We start from the raw sequence: 19708 nt of genomic DNA, 5'->3' as shown, positions 1-19708 counted from the left end.
GACACGTGGAGACATTTCAACGGTGTTACACTTCATCTGATTAGTTGTTCGACTCCACTTTCAGGTTGGCGGCCTGTGGAGAGCTATAAACGACTAAATATTTTTTCACTTTGCAGAAAGGCATGTAAATAAAACAGAAGGCCCGGGAGAAATCAGGGTGAAAACCTTGGAAGAGATTCGCCGTGAAAAGGCTGCCAAGAGGGACCTCGGCGAGAGCAATGGAGAGATCCGGGTTGGCGTTACTAGTTGTGACACATCTGTCCAGACGTGCAACTTGCTGGAGGAGGCGTCTAAAATCATTAGGACTGTTCAGGTGAAGGCAACATCAGACGCTCTAGCAAAGAAGCAGGGAAAGATCCAGGAAGAGCCTGCAAAGGATAATCCAGCTACAAAGCAACCTGAAGCTGACCCAAAAAAAGACAAGAGCCCATCAGTTGCTAAAGTCAAAGGTGTGGTTTTTTTTTTTTTAGATCTGTCTTATTGATAATTGGTATTGTTTTATGAAATAGGCTTTTTCACAAGTCTGCAACAAGTATTATTTACTATTACTATGCTTCAATATCCATTTGTCCCCATTAAGACATGCTGATAATTGTGCAGGCTAGTTGCTGTCATTATTCTTCCATACATCAACCTTGTCTTGGATTTGTCCTCGGGAGCCTTGCCTCATTGCCATGCATTCATCAGAGCATCCTGTCACTATGTCCTAGCATTTCTGAAAATCTCCTCTCATGCTGTCACTTCTCTGACTTCAAATGTCTCGCTAACAATTAACATCCGATCATGCTGTTCAATGTCTCTCCTTGCTTAAGTTGCCTCGAGATATCAGAGAAACGTGGAAGTCCAGATGTGCAGGAAGGAACTGCAGATGCTGGTCTGCTCAGATGCTGGTTTACACCGAAGACACAAAATGCTGGAGTAACTCAGCGGGTCAGGCAGCACCTCTGGAGAAAAGTAATGGGCGATGTTTCGGGTCGACTCAAAACGTCACCCATTCCTTCTTTCCAGAGGAACTCCAGATGCTGGTTTCCAAAAAAGGCAGAGCTGGAGTAACTCAGTGGGTCAGGCAGCATCTGTGGAAAACATGGATAGGCAACCTTTTGGGTCGGCCTGCAACATGGCCTGTCCACATTCTCCAGAGATGCTGTATGAACCTGCTGAGTTACTCTTAACACTTTCTTTAGTAATCTCTAGATAGTTATGACTATATATACTTTGCTGTTGACACAATGCTGGAGTAACTCAGCGGGGCAGTCAGCATCTCCAGAGATGCTGCCTGTCTCTGAATTACTTCAGCATTTTGTGTCAACCTTTGATTTAAACTAGCGTCTGCAGTTCTTTCCTATATTTGCTGTATATTTTTGTTGAAATTTCTTTAGCATAGTAAACGCTGGTCGGCCTTTGTGTACAGTTATATCATTTTTTTTTTATATTGTAAATTATTATTTTTTGGGTATTTGTAATGCTTCTGGAAAATAATATACAATTTTGTTTTGCCTGAAATATTATTTTCCTCTTTTTGTTTTAACTCTTTGAAGCGCAGGTAGCTGAGGTGCGATCTTCAGGAGGTGCTTAAAAACACGAGGGGAATAGAATGGTGAATGCACAAAGTCTTTAACCCAGGGGAATCACGAATTGGTTTGAGGTGAAAAATAAAAATTGAATAGGAAACTGAGGAGGAGCAGCTTTTTCCACACAGAGGGCATTGAGTGTGAAACTAGCTGCTGGGGGAGGTAGTTGAGGCAGGGACAATCACAACATTTAAAAGACATTCAGGTAGGTACATGGATAGGAAAGATTTTAGAGGGGTATGGACACATACCTGAAGATGGGGTGTCTTGGACATCATGCACACGTTGGGCTGAAGGGCCTGTTTCTGTGCTGGTTATGAATCTAAAACTTATTAAACTTCATGACCTTTGTGGAAAATCTAATCAGTGTTGTTTTACAGTGAAATGTCACAAGGCAAGCCCTGATGAAAGTGGAATGAAGATGAAGCCGCTGGAACGAGTAAAGATTAAAACTTTGGAAGAGATTCGACGTGAGAAGGCACTGCGACGGCAAGACAACCAGGAAGGCTCTGTGGCGTCGCAGCAAACTGAGAAGCCAAAGACCGAGGCTCCGCCTACCAGGAAGAGACTACTGAGAATCGCCAAGCCTATAGGTGAGGTGGCTAAACCTTGGTTTAATGTTCACTTACCACAGGGGTGAGCAACCTTGTTCTGCATAGTGACAAGGACGCATGTCTGTGAACGGATGGCGGGCCACGTCTATCACGTGAACACATGGATCCCGTCCCGGGTGGCAGGCATCAAATCACGTGTTCACATAGATCCCGCCCCTTCGAGGATGGCCCCTTGTAACGGCCGCTCACGAACATGGCGCACCTACGGACCATTGCCTTGGCAATACACTCACTCGTCCCCATCCTATTGACAACCCCGATCCCGACAGTGTAGCCCAGACACAGAAGGTGCGCAGCGTTGCCAGCGGCTTTGCGCAGGAAGCGGTACAGCCAGAACTGCATGCCGGATGATTTCGGGTTACGGGCCTGACGCTCTCCCTGTGATCTGTGTGGGTTTTCTCCAGGAGCTCTGGTTTCCTCTCACACTCCAAAAACACAGGTTTGTTGGTTAATAGGCTCGGTAAAATTGTAGGTGTGTAGGGTAGTGTTAGTTTGCGAGGGTCGGTGCAAACTCGGTGGACTGAGCTGTGTCTCTAAACTAAACCCACCTGATTAAGATAGTTTCCTTTGCTTTATTTTTGACGTTTGAATTTCATTTGAATATATTAACATTTGTCTGCTTGCTAATAAATATTTTTAAACGTCATATTTCTCTTCGTGCAGAAGTTGTCAAGCCAGAGAAGGTGGATAAAGAACCAATGGATATACAATCAGTAGACAATGCTGTCCAAGTAGACTTGGCAGAATCTCAAAGGGTGAGTGCACTTTGATGGCAGACCAAAAACATTTCATTCTCTCAGTAGTACTTGCGTTGTCAGCTGTGTTTAATTGTCATATGTACCAACAATAGAACAATAAAATTCTTAGTTGCAGCAGCCTAAAGGGCCTGTCCCACTTGGGCGACTTTTTAGGCGACTGCCTGGGACTGCTTTTAATGGAATTCACCTACGACACCTGGCGTCAACCTACGACAACATCTATGTCAACCTACGACAGCGAAAATTGACGCCACTGTCGCCGAACATTTTTCAACATTGTTGAAATTTTGGCGGCAGTCGACTGTAGTCGCCCAAAAAAATCGCCTAAGTGGGATAGGCCCTTCTTCTTCTTTCGTGTGGGGTGCACAGCCTAAAGTTGTTGGACAACTTGTTCTATTTGATCTTCCGTTTGTGCACGTCGAGATGATTGCATTAGTCGAAACGGGCAGGACCGCATGAAGGTTCCAATCTTCCACCTCGGACAGGCCATTAACAGGCCTATAAAAACAATACACATAGATAATATATAATTGACAAAAATCCAATAAGTAACTCCAATACTAGAGTAAGAAAAACCCCAATATTTTTTGTGAAACCAAATGTGGGTTATGGGGAGAAGGCAGAAGAATACGATTGAGAGGGATAGGTAGATCAGCCACAATTGAATAGCGGACTAGACAATGGGTCTAATTCTGTTCCCTTAACTTATGAACAGTCCATAGCTCATAGTTGAGGTTGCATTTCTATGTACCGAGTTCATTTTACTCTGCAGAAGGAATTATGCAGAACAACTGGGCTATATGTGCATTTGAAGCTTTTGAGATCGGTTTTGCACAAATAGTAAACTAAAGGTTGTTCCAGTGATAAAAACAAAGGTCCCACAGTACTTGGCATGATATTTTATTTGTCACATGTACTGAGTTACAGTGAGATTCATTTTTGTGGACGCTATACATAGCACTTGGATACACATTAGATAAGCATCTCCGATACAGTCCAAGTGTAGCAGCAGTACACTGAGACAGTATACAGAGTCGTCGCCAGTTAAGCATTATTTTCAGTCCCAGTTGTAAGTGCAGGGATCTTGATCTGAACATGAAGGCCCATTGTCATGGCGACGCTGCAGGGTCGACCTGGCCAGGCGTATAAGTGATGGCCAAAATGATGAGGCACTAGCAGACCAGGGAGTACTAATCACAAACTGTTCCACAAAGCTTTTTTTGGAAAGGTCAAAGTAGATTCATTTCTAGGTAAGATTATGAAGTTTGACGTTTTTCGGCCTTGTATCTTGGATAGACCACATGTGGAGCACTGTCTCCAATTCTGACCAATTATTTTAACTTTGCAAAAAAACAACATTGGTAAGAATATTATCTGAACTGCGAAGTTATAACAATAATGAGACATTTAATCTGTTTTGGGGGGGGGGAGAATTATTGTAAATTAGGTAACCTAATGGAGCTCATTTTAAAAAAGCTTGGAAAGATTTTGATAGAAAATATACTCTTTCAAAAGCAAAAATCTGCAAAACTGGAGGGCTTCAGTGAGATTTTCAATAAAAATTTAAAATATACATCAATAGTGAAAAATTAACTGGCACACAGCATTGATACATTTAAGAGAAAGTTAAATAAAGCAGTGGATTATGTCAGAGGCGCAAGGATGGGATGCTGCTCAAAATAGTGAAGGGCCTGGATAGAGTGAATGTGGGGAGGATATTTCCACTCATGGGAGAGTCTAGGACCAGCGGCCATAACCCAAAAGCTAAAGAACATACCTTTACAAAGGAGATGAGGAGGAATTTCTTTAGTCTGAGGGTAGTGAATCTGTGGAATTCATTGCCACAGACAGCTGTGGAGGCCAAGTCAATGGATACTTTTAAGACACGGAAGACAGATTCTTAATTGGCAAGTGTCAGGGCTTATGGGGCGAAGGCAGGAGAATGGGGCTGAGAGGAAAAGATAGATCAGCTATGATTGAATAATGGAGTAGACTTGATGGGCAGAATGGTCTATTTCTGCGTAGAAATATGATAAATTAGATTTTAAGTGGAAGGGTTATGGCGAAATGGATTGCTTCTGACATGAATAAAATTCTGTCACCGTAGCCTGAAACTAGAAAGGAAGCTCCAAGATTGCTGAATGTGCAAGTTAAAAGCTTTGATGAAATACTGAAGGAAAAACGCCTTCGACAACTCCAGGGAACTGAGAGGCAGCAGTGTCGAACTGCGGGGAAAGAGTCGACTGCAAACAGAACGAACAGCGAGAGTCGGGCTGCGGAGAAGCATAAACAGCCGGCAGTTTCTCTGGATCCGAAACCAAATGACTTTCTTGAACATGAACAAGTGGCTGTTCAGACGGAAGAAAAGCTGGTTGTTGCCAAACCTGAAGTGGCAGAAATTCCACTTGCTTTGAAAGGTATTTATCTTGGGGTTATATTCGCAGTAGCATCTGGCTGTTCTCCTTCCTCCTAAATGAAAACACAAAATACTGGAAATGTTCAACAGGTCAGGCCGCAACTGTGGGAAGAGAAACCAAATTAACATTTCGGGTCAAGTGTCTCTTTTTCTGTTCTTGTCTGTCAAAGGTTCTTTGACCTGATATGTTAACCCTGCTTCTCCTCCCATAGATATGGCCTGACCTATCGATTATTTCCAGCATTTTCTTAGTTTTGGACTTTTAGCATCTGCAGATATCTTCTGATTTCTTCTGCGATATGGGTCTGTGCTACATCTTAGTTTAATTTAGAGTTACAGCGCGGAAACAGGCCCTTCGACCCACCGCGTCTGCACCGACCAGCGATCCCTGCACACTAACACTGTCCTGCACACACTTGGGACAACTTGCATTTATACCAAGCCAGTTAACCAAAAAACCTGTACCCCTTTAGAGTGTGGGAGGAAACCGAAGATCTAGGGAGAAAACCCACGTGATTACGGGGAGAAGGTACAAACTCAGTACAGACAGCACGTGTAGTTAGGATCCTTCCTGGGTCTCTGGCGCCGTAAGGCAGCAACTCCCCACTGCTGCGTGGCCACCCCTGGTAGTTACTCTAGCAGATGATTGAATTGGGTTTGATCTTTGCAGTTGATAGATCCTTGCCGACCTATTTATCATTAATTTTTTATTGGATAGGTTTATCATGCACACAATTATTGGATTGGGTTGCATTCATCTGTTTTCTGATCCTCTTATCTGTCTCGCAGTCAAACCCAAATTAAACGTGAAGCCGTCAATTGTGAAGAACTCGTGCCCCGTGAGGATTAGCCAGAAGCGCAAATCCCCGGACATCCATCCGTCCACGGTTATGGCAGTCAAGCCCCTCAACGCCGTGACTACCGATCTGGTGATCCAGCCACCAGCCCCTGAGAAGACCGTCGCGGTAAGAATCTCTGTTATTAGCACTTGTTCAAACCACGCTTCAGTTCATCTGTTGTAGAATTGTCCCTAAAATTGCTGTTACTAACTTAGCTGGAAAACCCCAAAGATTATTAAAGATGCACTTTATAATAATGCTTTTTTTTTTCTTTCTTCCAGTCTGGGCCACCACCTGTCCAGGAAGAAGAGACAACCTCTATACAAGTGCCAGAGAAGGGAAGGTAAGGTCTCAATTGCATTATCTTGCACACATAATTTATTAATTCCTGCAAGGTTTTGTAATCGTTAACCTGCCTTTGAAGATATCGCGGAGGGGAGTGAGTGCCTTCATGCACTGCTGAATGTGGTGGGTTCAGGCAGATAGATGAATGGCGTTTAAGAGACTAGTACATGGATGTGCAGGGAATGGGGAGAAATGGATTATATGCCGGCAGATAAGAGTTGGTATTTGCATCATGTTTGGTACAGACATTGTGGGCTGAAGGGCCTGTCTTGTGCTCTACTGTTCTTAGTTTAGTGACACAGTGCGGAAACACAGTCGCCGAGACTGACCCCTCCCTATACACTAGCTTTATCCTACGCACCAGGGAAATTTTACAATTTTTACCAAAGCCAAATTAACTTACACACCTGAAGGTCTTTGGAGTGTGGGAGGAAACTGGAGCACCTGGGAAAAACCCACGCGGTCACTGGGAGAACGTACAAAGTCTGTACAGGATCGAACCCGGGTCCTGGCGTTGTTAAGGCGGCAACTCTACAGTTGCGCCACAATGCCGCCCGTGTTCTATGTTCAAGAAGACAAATGAGTGCAATTGACTTTACTCCTTACTTTTCAGGCTCAATCTTGTTGAAGACACCAAGCCAACAAGTAGGTTGCAGACTGGAGTAGAATCTTTCTCTCCACCACGGCTGCCTGCTAAAGTTCGGAGGCTGAGCTCCACTGCATCCAAGCCTGCAGTATTGGAAGATGACTTCGAAGAACTGATGAAGGAATTCTCTGATGATAAACTTGAAGCGGAAATAGATCTGGATCCTGGGAAGGACGAAGATGACTTATTACTCGAGCTGTCCGAGATGATCGACAGCTGAATGGCGTGCTGGATGTTCTTTTGGACCTGCTCAAATAGATTTGGACTTTTCTGGGTAATAAACAGAAACTAACTTGGACCTGCATTTTGTAATCGACAGGCCTGTCTATTTTTAAAGCTGTAAACGTATTACTGCACCTGCATATTGGGTGTAGACAAAAGTCAGGGCCATTTTAAACATGCTGATACTGCGACCAAATTAGTTAAGTATGAACTCTTAACTGCTGGCCACACTTTCTTCTGACCCCCAAATCCATAAAGATATCATCCCTGAGTTTTGCTTTCGGTGGTTTAAGGTGTTCCCAGCAAGGCGATCTTTCTGGATATGCTTTTCTGTCTGAAAAAATCCTTTGTTGAAAGATCTGTGTCCAAAAGCTGAGGGGGAAATACAACCGATGCAAACCTTGTGTCTTTCCTGAGGCCTAATCCTTTTAACAGTCTAATCTCACTTGCCATTGATAACAAGCTTACGCCGATTACATTGAGCAATGTCGAGGTTAAGACCACCTTGGAAAAGATGTGAAGCAGCCCAAGTCTTTTTGTTTTATTCGTACAAAAACAAAAGGAATTTGTTCATTTGTTTTCACAAATCTGTATCATTGCAAAATGGTGTTGGCTTGAGGTCTGTATCACGTGCAAGCATCTGACAACACAAATTAGAATCTCGAGACCAAGTCAATTTTGGAGCAGTATCCGTCTAATCTCTGTGTCGGACATGTATCATTGCGATTTGTCTGTACAATACATTTTACAGGGACTCCCAAGTTGCACTGGCAGTTTGAGACTTTTAATTTTTGGTTACCTGAATTTCTGACAATGTTTCTGGATAGTATAATATTTTGTCATTGTTAGATGATTTTTTTTTTTTTTTTTTTACCCTTCACCATTTCCTCTGTTATTTTAGCCTTCTGCTGTCAGTCTCATTATATTCCCACGTTCAGTATGTTTTTTTTGTGAAGTGTGAGAGGTCTTTAGTGCTTGAAGAGAGCGGTTGTGATGTTGGCAGACCATTGTGACCCGTGTCTATGAAGGTGATTTATTAGCTATTTTCACATTGCGTGGCACATTGCTCTTGCAGCAAGACGTGGGTGTAACGGCAGTAGGGAGAAACAAAATACCAGTATCCCGAAGTTACTTTAAAACAGTACGCAAATAATGGCATAAAATGCGATCAGAGGTTTGAATTGATTCGGGAAAAGAAGTCCAATCTTGAAGCCAGAAGCCAGACAGCATTTATCGTCAGTGTGGCTAATTTGTGAAGAGGGACTAGAGATGCTTGCACAAGCTCCCGAACTCTTAAAAGATTGTGCATCATGTCAGGGAAAGGTCGGGAAAAAGATTTAGTATTGCTAGCATTGAAATGCCCAACACAGTCCATGGAAGTAAAAATGGTGTGTGGTCGCTTTACCCAGTCTACCTGTGACATGTAGCACACCATTGAAAGATGAATATCCCCAGGACCCCTGACTTAAACCCCCAGATATCTGTTCTCACAGTCCATTTATTCAGATGGAATAGATTGCCAAAGTCCACCTGATTTTTCTGGTCGGTGATTCCGCTGGTCAGCGTAAAATTGGATGGGCGAAAAGAACTAAAGAACATCATTGCTCCCATGGGACTGATGAAGAGACCCTGCAAGGAAAAAAATTCAGTCTTGAAATTGGACGTGTCCAGTGTGGGTTTTAATCGGAAGAGGAGAAACATAAAGCATTGCGTTCTACTTCAGGGAGAATGGTTCCAAGCTGGTTGTGTTTGTAGTGCCTTAAGTTTTGACGGCTGACTTCAATGGAGTATTTCTCCGCGAGCATCTATTGATGTGTGCAACCGGGACATTGCTGCTCACGATCTTTGCTCACCAGAAATAATTCCGCAACATGTGAGGATGCAGCTGCATGGGGTAGGAGCAGAAGACCCAGATAAACGTTCTTGGTGCTGCAGAATTGGGAGCTGGCTCGAGCTATTCCACCTGAGCAGAGCACTTTTGGGTACCAAACGGTCCAGGGAAATAAATGGCCTGGAAGATCACTCTGCTTGTTTGATCTTGGTCAGCTTCTTGTACCTCAATGTGACAAAGCCCTTGTTTTCCTAATTTGCAGAGGGAAGGGGGGAAAAAAAGCTATTAAAGCTTTTTTTTTTTTTTAAAACACCACAGGTATTTTACAACACTGAAGCACGCAGCCTTGTGTTCGAGAACAGTTCCTACCCTGTAGATATTTGGGCCGCTTTTCAAAAGCAGTCTCTCCTATCAGTATTCTGCCGAAGCAATGCTATCAATCTCTTGTGAAACGTTGTAAATATTGTTGTTCTTTTGTTGTCCAATTATGGCTCTGACTCGAGCTGACTAAAATTTGTGTTTTAAGATCTGTGGGAGATTGTCTTGTGTTCCTAACGTTTCTGCCTTTTGACTTTCTCTAGAACTTTTGATTTTATTGTTTCCAAATGTACATCCATGGTAATGGGTGATTTATTTATGACTGTATGCAGACACCAAAATATAATAATTTCTGTAATAAAGGGACTATTGTTCAACTTTTGCATCTTGCTGTGATGACTTGCTCAGCTTCAGTAAATAGAGGTTAAAAATAGAATAGAATGGCTCTGTGACGCAGATTAAATCATTGCTTGTCCACACTATCAAATGTGAGAAATCAAGGTAACATTAATGTACTGTGTTGTACTCTTTTCCAACATTGATTCTGTGCATTTTAATGCAGGAAAATTTACTTTGCTTATATGACAATCATCCTATCAGTTAGGATGAGGTTTTTTTTAATGAGTTACCCTTGCACTTTAAACAGTTTAATCAATTTGCAATGCGTTCCACAATTCAACACTCAATAGTGTAGGTATGTAAAAATTATCTTTCCATCAACAAGAATTGCTGTGTTATTCCCAGTAAAATTGTCATTTTTTGGTCCACTTTCAATGTTCTGCTAAAACTCCCATGACTAGTTGAGCTGTGGAACACTTTAAAATCCAGTCTACCAAGCAGCCTTGACCCACTGCAGTTTGCCTACCGCTACAACAGGTCTGTACATGGTGGATGGCTAGATTGTAGTCTTTCCACTGCCTGGTTAGCATACAACACAAGCTTTTTACACGTGACAATTTTTGATTTCTAACGACTATTCTAATGGTTTCAAAGTTGAGCCAGGCTCCATTTAAGAGCTTGTCCATAAATGCAGTCTATATCTGAACTTGTAGTGCATGCTGTGGGGCATGTATTCTGCACCATGCATAATTCTGACCACCTTCTCACCTGCATGTACTGTGCACAACCATGGCCATTCTCCTAGCTGCACGCAATGGGCATGTATTCTGCATAACTCTGGCCACTCTCTAGACCCTCGGTTGCAAGTATTCCGCAACATGCATAACTCTGGCCACACTCCCAGCTGCAAGCAGCAGGCATGTACTGTACCCTCCATAGCTCTGGCCACTCCAAACTGCATGCACCCGGTACCCTGCATAACTGTGGTCACTGAGCTGCATGCACCCTGGACCATGCATACTGACCACTCTTAATCTGCACGCACCATGCACAACTCTGGCCACTCTGAGCCGCATGCACCATGCACAATTCTGAACTGCATGGCACCCTGCACGACTGTGGCCACTGGTACACAAAAATGCTGGAGAAGCTCAGCGGGTGCAGCAGCGAAGGAAATAGGCTGTGGCCACTGATATGCATGCATGCACCCTGGACCGTGCATAACTGTGGCCACTGTTATGCATGCAACCCTGGACCGTGCATAACTGGCCACTGTTATGCATGCATGCACCCTGGACCGTGCATAACTGTGGCCACTGTTATGCATGCACCGTGCATAACCTGGCCACTGTTATGCATGCATGCACCCTGGACCGTGCACTGATATGCATGCATGCACCCTGGACCGTGCATAACTGTGGCCACTGATATGCATGCATGCACCCTGGACCGTGCATAACTGTGGCCACTGTTATGCATGCACCCTGGACCGTGCATAACTGTGGCCACTGTTATGCATGCATGCACCCTGGACCGTGCATAACTGACCACTCTGAGTTGCACGCACTATGCACAACTCTGCCCACTAGGAGCCACATGCACCCTGGCTGCACCATGCTCTGCTCCAGTAGCCCAGGGAGGGGGGGGGGGGGGGGGGGGGGGGAGAGGCCAGCTCCCACAACCCCACACCGCGCGGGCGGGAGGGCGGGCTGGACGAGGACGCGCGTCGGCGCCATTTTGCCCGCGGGTCGGGTCGTGTTTTTCGTGTTTCGGGTCCGGGCGGTGAAGGAGCGGGAGCGGCGGCGGCGGCGGCATCATGGCGTACCGCGGGCAGGCGCCGAAGGTGCAGAAAGTGATGGTGCAGCCCATCGTATCCTTCACTGCGCGCGCGCCGGAGCGGGAGCGGGCCGGAGGCTCCATCTTCCTCCGCATCAGCTCGCTCTCTCTGATGTGTGCAGAAAGTGATGGGGCCCCATCTCCCTCTTCCTCTTCCCCCTCTACTCCTTCTTTACTCGGGCCCCCCGGGCTGGCCATCTCTCCTCTTCTTCCTCCCCCCCTCTTCCTCCCCCCATCTTCTCCCCACCCCATCTCTCTCTCCCCTCACATCTCCTCGCCCCTCCTCTGTCTCACTCCCCCTCTCCACCTCCCCCCCATCTCTCCCATCCTCCTCCTCATCTTCCCCCCTCCCCTCCTCTTTACTCTCCCCCGCTCTATCTCTCTCTCCCCCCTTCTCTCTCCCCTCCTCTCATCTCCATCTTTCCCCCTCCTCTCGCCCCCTCCCCATCTCTCCCCCTCCTCCCACATCTCTTCCCCTCCTCATCTCTCTCCCCCTCCCCATCTCCCCCTCCACATTTATCTCCCCATCTCTTCCCTCACTCTCTCCCCCCTCCCCCTCCCCATCTCTCCCCCCCCCCCCATCTCTCCCCCTCCCCATCTCTCTCCCCTCACCCCATCTCGCCCCCCCCCATCTCCCATCTCTCCCCCACCCATCTCTCCCTCCCTCCCCATCTCTCCCCCTCCCCTCCCCATCTCTCCCCCTCCCCATCTCTCTCCCCCACCCCATCTCTCCCCCTCCCCATCTCTCCCCCTCCCCATACCATCTCTCCCCTCCCCCATCTCTTCCCCCCCCCCATCTCTCCCCCTCCCCCCCCCCCCCCCCCATCTCTCCCCTCCACATTTATCTCCCCATCTCTTCCCTCAACTCTCTCCCCCTCCCCATATATCTCTCCCTCTCCACGTTTATTTCCCCCATCTCTTCCCTCCTCCCTATTCTTCTCTGCCCTCCCCATCTCTCCCCTCACTCTCTTTCCTCCCCTCCCCTCTCTGCCTTATTTCCTCTGGAGTATCAAGAACTGAAGGGCGGCCCGATAGAAGTGTATTACATTATGGAAGGCATTGATAGAGCAAACATTTATTTTCTCCCAGGGGGGGAATTATCAAAGACTAGAGCACATGGCTTTATGGTGAAAAGTGAGGGGAATTCATAGGAGATTTCTGAGATAATATATTTTTACACAGAGAGAACGTGCTGCCGGGAGCAGATACAGTAGCAGCGTTTAAGATGAATTTAGACAGGAAGATGAACATGTGGGGAGTGGAGGAGTATAAACCACGTTCAGACAGGTGGGATTAGTTTAACATGGCATCATGCACAAAATGGACACTGTTGCCCAATGATTTAAGGTTTAGGTATAGGTTTATTATTGTCACGTGTACCAAGGTACAGTGAAAAGCTTTGTTTTACATGCTATCTAATCGTATCAGATTATATTTTACGTAAACCTCAAATACATTAAGAAGCATGCCAGTGCATTTTGGGTGATTGGAGGTCTGAATCTACATTATAGTGTGTAATTGAATGTGTAGGAAGGAACTGCAGATGCTGGTTTACATTGAAGACAGGCACAAAATGCTGGAGTAATTCAACGGGTCAGGCAGCATCTCCGGAGATAAGAAACCGGTGACGTTTCGGGTCGAGACCCTCAAACAGAGTTGGAGAGGGAAACGAAAGATAAAGAAATCCCCCCCGAAAATGTGGCACCGAAGCCGGGTGAGACAGCGGATCTCAACATTGTCACGATTTCCGCGGCAATTGGCGGGTCGAAATTCCACCTGCGGCCGGGGTCTGGCCTGAGCTGGCAGATCCATTCCCATGGTCGACTTTGCCGTCTGGTATCTCGGTCCCTTGGCTGACCATTCTGGTACCATTGGACTCCATGACCTCTTGGTCCTACAAAATGGATAGGTCAGAAAGGCTCTGGATTACAGGCATGTCGGAAAATCAGTGATGGACCTGTACTAAAGTGACAGCCATCCTACATACTGATTGATTGATTGATATAGGGACCATGTTATGTAGGTCTATACTATGTATTTATTTGTCTCTTGTATGTAATCATGCTCCTTAACTGAACCTTTACAGAACCTTATTTTCAGATACCTTCAGAATGTAAGTATACATTTTTGGCACAGTTAAATATTGTGGTGTTGTAATTCCAGCTAATTATAAGGCCGGGGAGTGTACAACTGGTAGAATTGTTTAGCAAATAAATCTTAAAACCTTGCAGACTTGACTGTATTCAAAGATTATGGACTCGTCCTATTCTGTGGATGTAATAACAGGAACTGCAGATACAGACGGACACACAATGCTGGAGTAACTCAGTGAGTGATGCGGGGAGGGAGAGAAGGGGGTGACGATGGGTGGAGAGGGAGAAAGGGAAGGACGACAGAGGGGGGTAAGAGAGAAAGAGGAGGGGAAGTTGAGGATGAGGGAGAAAGAGGAAGGAGAAGAGCGTGAACGAAGGGGAGGATCGGGAAGGGAGAAAAAGAAGGAGCAGGGTGGGGAAGGGGGAGCGGGCAGACGGAGAAGCATGAGGTGCTGCCTGACCCGTGGAGTTACTCCAGCGTTTTGTGTCTCCTATGCTGTGGACTTCAGCATACGATACAAACTTTTCAGTCATTGTCACTTTGCTAAGAAGTACTGATTCATTAAAACATTCACAATGCTTTAAAAAAAAATGATGTTTCTCACTTAAAATGCCTTTTTTTTAATTTAAATTCTGTAGCGATCACGAATCCAAGTGTGGTTATATGAACAAGTCAACATGAGGATAGAGGGCTGTATAATTGTAAGTATCAATTGTCAGGAGTGCTTATGTACCGACAGCGGAACTGCAACTTTCTTACTTACAGTTTACAGGAAAAGACGCAGAATGCCGGAGTACCTCAGCGGGTCAGGCAGCATCTTGGTGCTATCCATGTTCTCCAAAAATGCTGCCTGACCCACTGAGTTACTCCAGCACTTTGTGTCTTATTTTTTTTTGCCTGCGGGATAGTACTGGGTGAAGATGGCAGGAATAAACTCGATCAGGGAACACCTGTTGGGGTCAATTCTTGGGTTGAATCCCTAAACCCTAAAGAAGAGCTACTGCCTTACAGCGCCAGAGGCCCGGGTTCGCTCCTGACTTGGCTGCTTGTCTGTACGGAGTTCGGTCGTTCTCCCCATGATCGGCGTGAGTTTACTCCCAGATTTCCTCCCACACTACAAAGACGTACAGGTTTGTAAGTTAATTGACAGTTATAAATGTCAAATTGGCCTCAGGGTAGTGTTGATATGCAGGGATCGCTGTTTGGTGCGACCTCGGTGGGCCAAAGGGCCTGTTTCTGCGCTGTATCTCTAAACTAAAAACACAAAACTAAACCCAGCTGGTTAACTCATGGTTTCACTTTAGTTGCAAACAGATCGTTACCAGCCGAGCTTTTTTAATTGTTCTCAGTTTGTTAAATTGCCATTGTTGAGTGAAAGTTTAAGCCAATTAAGCAAAGAGTAGGAGTAAACGGGTCCTTTTCACAATGGCAGGCAGTGACTAGTGGGGTACCGCAAGGCTCAGTACTGGGACCCCAGCTATTTACAATATATATTAATGATCTGGATGAGGGAATTGAAGGCAATATCTCCAAGTTTGCGGATGACACTAAGCTGGGGGGCAGTGTTAGGTGTGAGGAGGATGCTAGGAGACTGCAAGGTGACTTGGATAGGCTGGGTGAGTGGGCAAATGTTTGGCAGATGCAGTTTAATGTGGATAAATGTGAGGTTATCCATTTTGGTGGCAAAAACGGGAAAGCAGATTATTATCTAAACGGTGGCCGATTGGGAAAGGGGGAGATGCAGCGAGACCTGGGTGTCATGGTACACCAGTCATTGAAGGTAGGCATGCAGGTGCAGCAGGTAGTAAAGAAAGCAAATGGCATGTTGGCTTTCATAGCAAGAGGATTTGAGTATAGGAGCAGGGAGGTTCTACTGCAGTTGTATAGGGTCTTGGTGAGACCACACCTGGAGTATTGCGTGCAGTTTTGGTCTCCAAATCTGAGGAAGGACATTATTGCCATAGAGGGAGTGCAGAGAAGGTTCACCAGACTGATTCCTGGGATGTCAGGACTGTCTTATGAAGAAAGACTGGATAGACTTGGTTTATACTCTCTAGAATTTAGGAGATTGAGAGGGGATCTTATAGAAACTTACAAAATTCTTAAGGGGTTGGACAGGCTAGATGCAGGAAGATTGTTCCCGATGTTGGGGAAGTCCAGGACAAGGGTCACAGCTTAAGGATAAGGGGGAAATCCTTTAAAACCGAGATGAGGAGAACTTTTTTCACACAGAGAGTGGTGAATCTCTGGAACTCTCTGCCACAGAGGGTAGTTGAGGCCAGTTCATTGGCTATATTTAAGAGGGAGTTAGATGTGGCCAAGGGGATCAGAGGGTATGGAGAGAAGGCAGGTACGGGATACTGAGTTGGATGATCAGCCATGATCATATTGAATGGCGGTGCAGGCTCGAAGGGCCGAATGGCCTACTCCTGCACCTAATTTCTATGTTTCTAATATAACACTGACAGTCTATACGGATTGTTGAATTCCACAGAACAGTCAATATCCTGTTGGCCTGTTCATCATTTCACTCTCAATCAATTGGAAGTAATAGACACACTGAATGTTTCAGACTGCTTTTGTTTTTCAATGTTCTTGGGAAATGGAATTGATTTGATTAGTGTTTTAAAAAATCCCAGAACACTAGTTAAATAGAAGACTTGAATATTGCGAGCATCACTGACTGATTTTATTACCACTAATGTCATTGATTATCACCCATAATCACAGTGGCAGCACAGTTACGCAGCGTTAGAGCTGCCGCCACACAGCTCCAGGGGCCCGGGTTCAATCCTGACCTCATGTGCTGTCTGTGTGGAGATCGCATATTCTCCCTGTGATCGTGGTGGTTTCCTCCCACATCCCAAATTCATCTGGGTTTGCAGGTTTAATTGGTCTCTGTAAACTTCCCCCGTGTGTAGGAGATGCGGAAATGGGGCAGCATAGAACCAATGTGAAAGAGTGATCGATGGTCGGCGTGGGCCACAGGGCTGTTTCCATGCTGTATCTATAAAACAAAACTCAATCTTAACATTCATCTCTTTTGGGATGCAGAAGGATACAGTTGAGAAAGAAAGAAAGCTTCAATACACACAGGAATGTATTTTCTTCTCTGTTTCAATAATTGCCGAATCCTCTTATTTGAAATCCATCAGTTTGCGCCACAAACACTGGCGCAAACCTGATGCCCTTGTAGTCTGACGTTGCTCCAGATGTTGATCTGATTTGTGGTTCAAAGCTGCTCCGTGGATTTGAAGAATGATAGTTCTGTCTATGATTTCTGTGCAGTTGCACTTAATTAAAGCATGTCTTTTTCCAGGGCTTTGATGAGTACATGAACCTTGTTTTGGATGATGCAGAGGAAATTCATATGAAATCTAAAGCAAGGAAGCCGCTGGGTAAGTGGACTCGTATGACATTTCATTACCATATCTCCAGAGATACAAAGTGCTGGACAACCTCAGCTGGTCAGGCAGCATCTCTGGAGATCAGGGTTGGTGACGTTTCGGGTCTGAAGAATAGTCCCGACACAAAACATCTGGAGATGCTGGCTGACCTGCTGAGTTAGTCCAGCACTTTATGTCTTCTTATTATCAACCAGCATCTACAGTTCCTTGTTTCTGTATCTCCAGCGGTATTGAAATATCTGAAAGGGAGGAAGGGCAAGACAAAGCCAGTCAATTGATAGGTGAAGAGAGACAAAGTGCTGGAGTAACTCAGCGGGTCAGGCAGCATCTCTGGAGAACATGGATAGGTAACGTTTCGGGTTGCAACCTGACAAGTCACCTATCCATTTTCTCCACAGATGCAGTATGGCCCGCTGAGCCACTCCAGCAATTTGTGTTTTACACAAGATTCCAGCATGGATTGAGATGTCACGTTTGGATTGAGGCATTTACTGCTTCAGATGTTTAACCACTGATAGGCAAAGGGAGTTGAATTCTCTCCTTTATGCTCGTAGTTAATGAATGGTTTGCCGACTTGCTGCACAATGTCCACAGGATCTTATTCATTATTCACTCTACACTTACATATAATTTGGTTATAAAATACTTGATGACACTGAACTATATAACATTATTTTCCCTTTACTCATGATATAGAAAACTGCTACAATAGGCAATTTCATCAGAAATAAATTGTTGTCAAGTGTCACTGTTACATTAAAAAAACAAGGAACGGCAGATGCAGGTTTATACCACCGAGTCTGCACCGACCAGCAATCACCCCGTACACTAGCACTATTTTACACATTAGGGACCATTTACAATTTTGCCAAAGCCACTTATAAACCTACAAACCTGTACCTCTTTGGAGTGCGGGAGGAAACCGGATCACTCGGAGAAAACTCACGCATGTCACCGAGAACACACAGGCTCCATATAGACAGCACTCGTACTCAGGATGGCACTCGGTTCTCTAGCGCTGTAAGGCTGCAATTCCTCCCCCATGGCACTGTGCTGTCCGAAATAGCAGAGACATGTGGAACTGCCGATGCTGGAATCCTGAGCAACACACAAAGTGCTGGAAGAACTCAGTAGGTCAGGCAGCATCTGTGGAAGCAATGGACAGGCCACATTTCTGGCCCGGGACACTTCTTCAGCCTGATCGAGATCCACCAACCGGGGGAGTGTTTTGGACTAGTGATTGTTTATTTGAAACAACGACCATTCATTCCGACATTATGTTTTGTTCTTGCAGGTCGTGTGATGCTGAAAGGGGACAACATCACCTTACTGCAGAGTGTCCACACCTAGACCTGCCATCAGTGAAGCCATTCCTTTAGTCTATAGCACTCAAAGTCTGTTTCTAGCTTTTTGGATGTCACCGTTCTCCTAACCAATCTGTTTTAATCGTGATGTGTTTTTTTTACCTTTCTCCGAGATAAAAACATTACAACGTACAACGCCTTGGTATTAATATTCTTGAAGATCAGTTTGAAAGGATCACAGCCTCTTAATATAAGTTCCAATTACTGCAAACCAATGGGTGAGATAAAGCACATAGTGCTGGGGTTACTCAGATGGTCATGCGGCATCTGTGGAGGGAATGGACAGACAGTTTCCATTGAGGAAAGACTTGACATTATTCCCTCCGCACATGCTGCCTGGTTCATTGAGTTACTGCTCAGAATTCTAGTATCTTTCTCTTTTGTAAGCCAGCATCTGCAATTCCTTATTTCTCTCTCGTAATCTTTCCAGTGTTGAACTGGTTCATGGACAGCGCAAGCAGACTGAAACCGGATAAGAACCTGTGCAGTCAGAGACTTTGTCATTAGCGCATGTGTATTGTAATCATGTTTATTTACATGGAGCTTGCAAATAAATAGACGCAGGATTGCCAGATGGGGGGAGATTCTGTTTAATTATTTTGGAAGGTTCCCATGGTAGTTCACACACCCACGTTCCATTGAGTTGCACACAACCAAAGCGACGTTGATTTGTAGAAGCAGGGAACTGCAGGTGCTGGTTTATACCACAGATAGACACAGAGTGCTGAGGTAACTCAGCAGGTCAGGCAGCATCTCTGGAGAACATCGCTGACGTTTCCAGTACATGGTGTTTGGTTTAGCGATGCAGCGTGGAAACAGGCCCTTCGGCCCACCGAGTCCGCACCGACCAGCGAGCCCCGCACGTCAACACTCCTACACTAGGGACAATTTTGACATTTATACCAAGCCAATTAACCTACAAACCGATATGTCTTTGGAGTGTGGGAGGAAACCGAAGATCTCGGAGAAAACCCACGGGGAGAACGTACAAACGCCCATAGTCAGGATCGAAGCCGGGTCTCTGGCACTGAGGCAGCAACTCTACTGCTGCGCCACCGCGCCAGATCATTAAACTGAAGATTTGTTTTAGAGTCACGGCATGAAAAAG

The 19708-nt window shown here is 45.4% G+C and overlaps 2 protein-coding genes across 7 annotated transcripts in view; both read left to right on the top strand.

Moving 5' to 3' along the window:
• The window catches only part of zc3h11a (zinc finger CCCH-type containing 11A), a 28455-nt gene extending 18914 nt beyond the window's left edge, over positions 1-9541 (top strand). For all 6 annotated transcript variants that reach the window (XM_055654921.1, XM_055654920.1, XM_055654919.1 and 3 more), the window contains 7 exons: positions 117-449; positions 1952-2164; positions 2849-2940; positions 5051-5360; positions 6149-6324; positions 6480-6541; positions 7157-9541. In XM_055654921.1, coding sequence (XP_055510896.1) covers positions 117-449; positions 1952-2164; positions 2849-2940; positions 5051-5360; positions 6149-6324; positions 6480-6541; positions 7157-7409 — 1439 coding nt within the window. In that variant the 3' untranslated portion in view covers positions 7410-9541. The remainder of the gene's footprint in view (positions 1-116; positions 450-1951; positions 2165-2848; positions 2941-5050; positions 5361-6148; positions 6325-6479; positions 6542-7156) is intronic.
• Positions 9542-11612: 2071 nt separating this feature from the next.
• Positions 11613-18732, top strand: snrpe (small nuclear ribonucleoprotein polypeptide E). The gene is made up of 5 exons (XM_055654917.1): positions 11613-11769; positions 13822-13848; positions 14468-14530; positions 17149-17227; positions 18531-18732. Exons 1-5 carry the CDS (start codon positions 11716-11718, stop codon positions 18584-18586), a joined length of 279 nt encoding a protein of 92 aa, XP_055510892.1. The 5' UTR covers positions 11613-11715; the 3' UTR covers positions 18587-18732.
• Positions 18733-19708: the final 976 nt, after the last annotated feature.

This window comes from Leucoraja erinacea, chromosome 24 (genome assembly GCF_028641065.1).
Source record: "Leucoraja erinacea ecotype New England chromosome 24, Leri_hhj_1, whole genome shotgun sequence".
Classification (NCBI taxonomy): domain Eukaryota; kingdom Metazoa; phylum Chordata; class Chondrichthyes; order Rajiformes; family Rajidae; genus Leucoraja; species Leucoraja erinaceus.
This window is presented reverse-complemented; position numbering and strand designations above follow the sequence as displayed.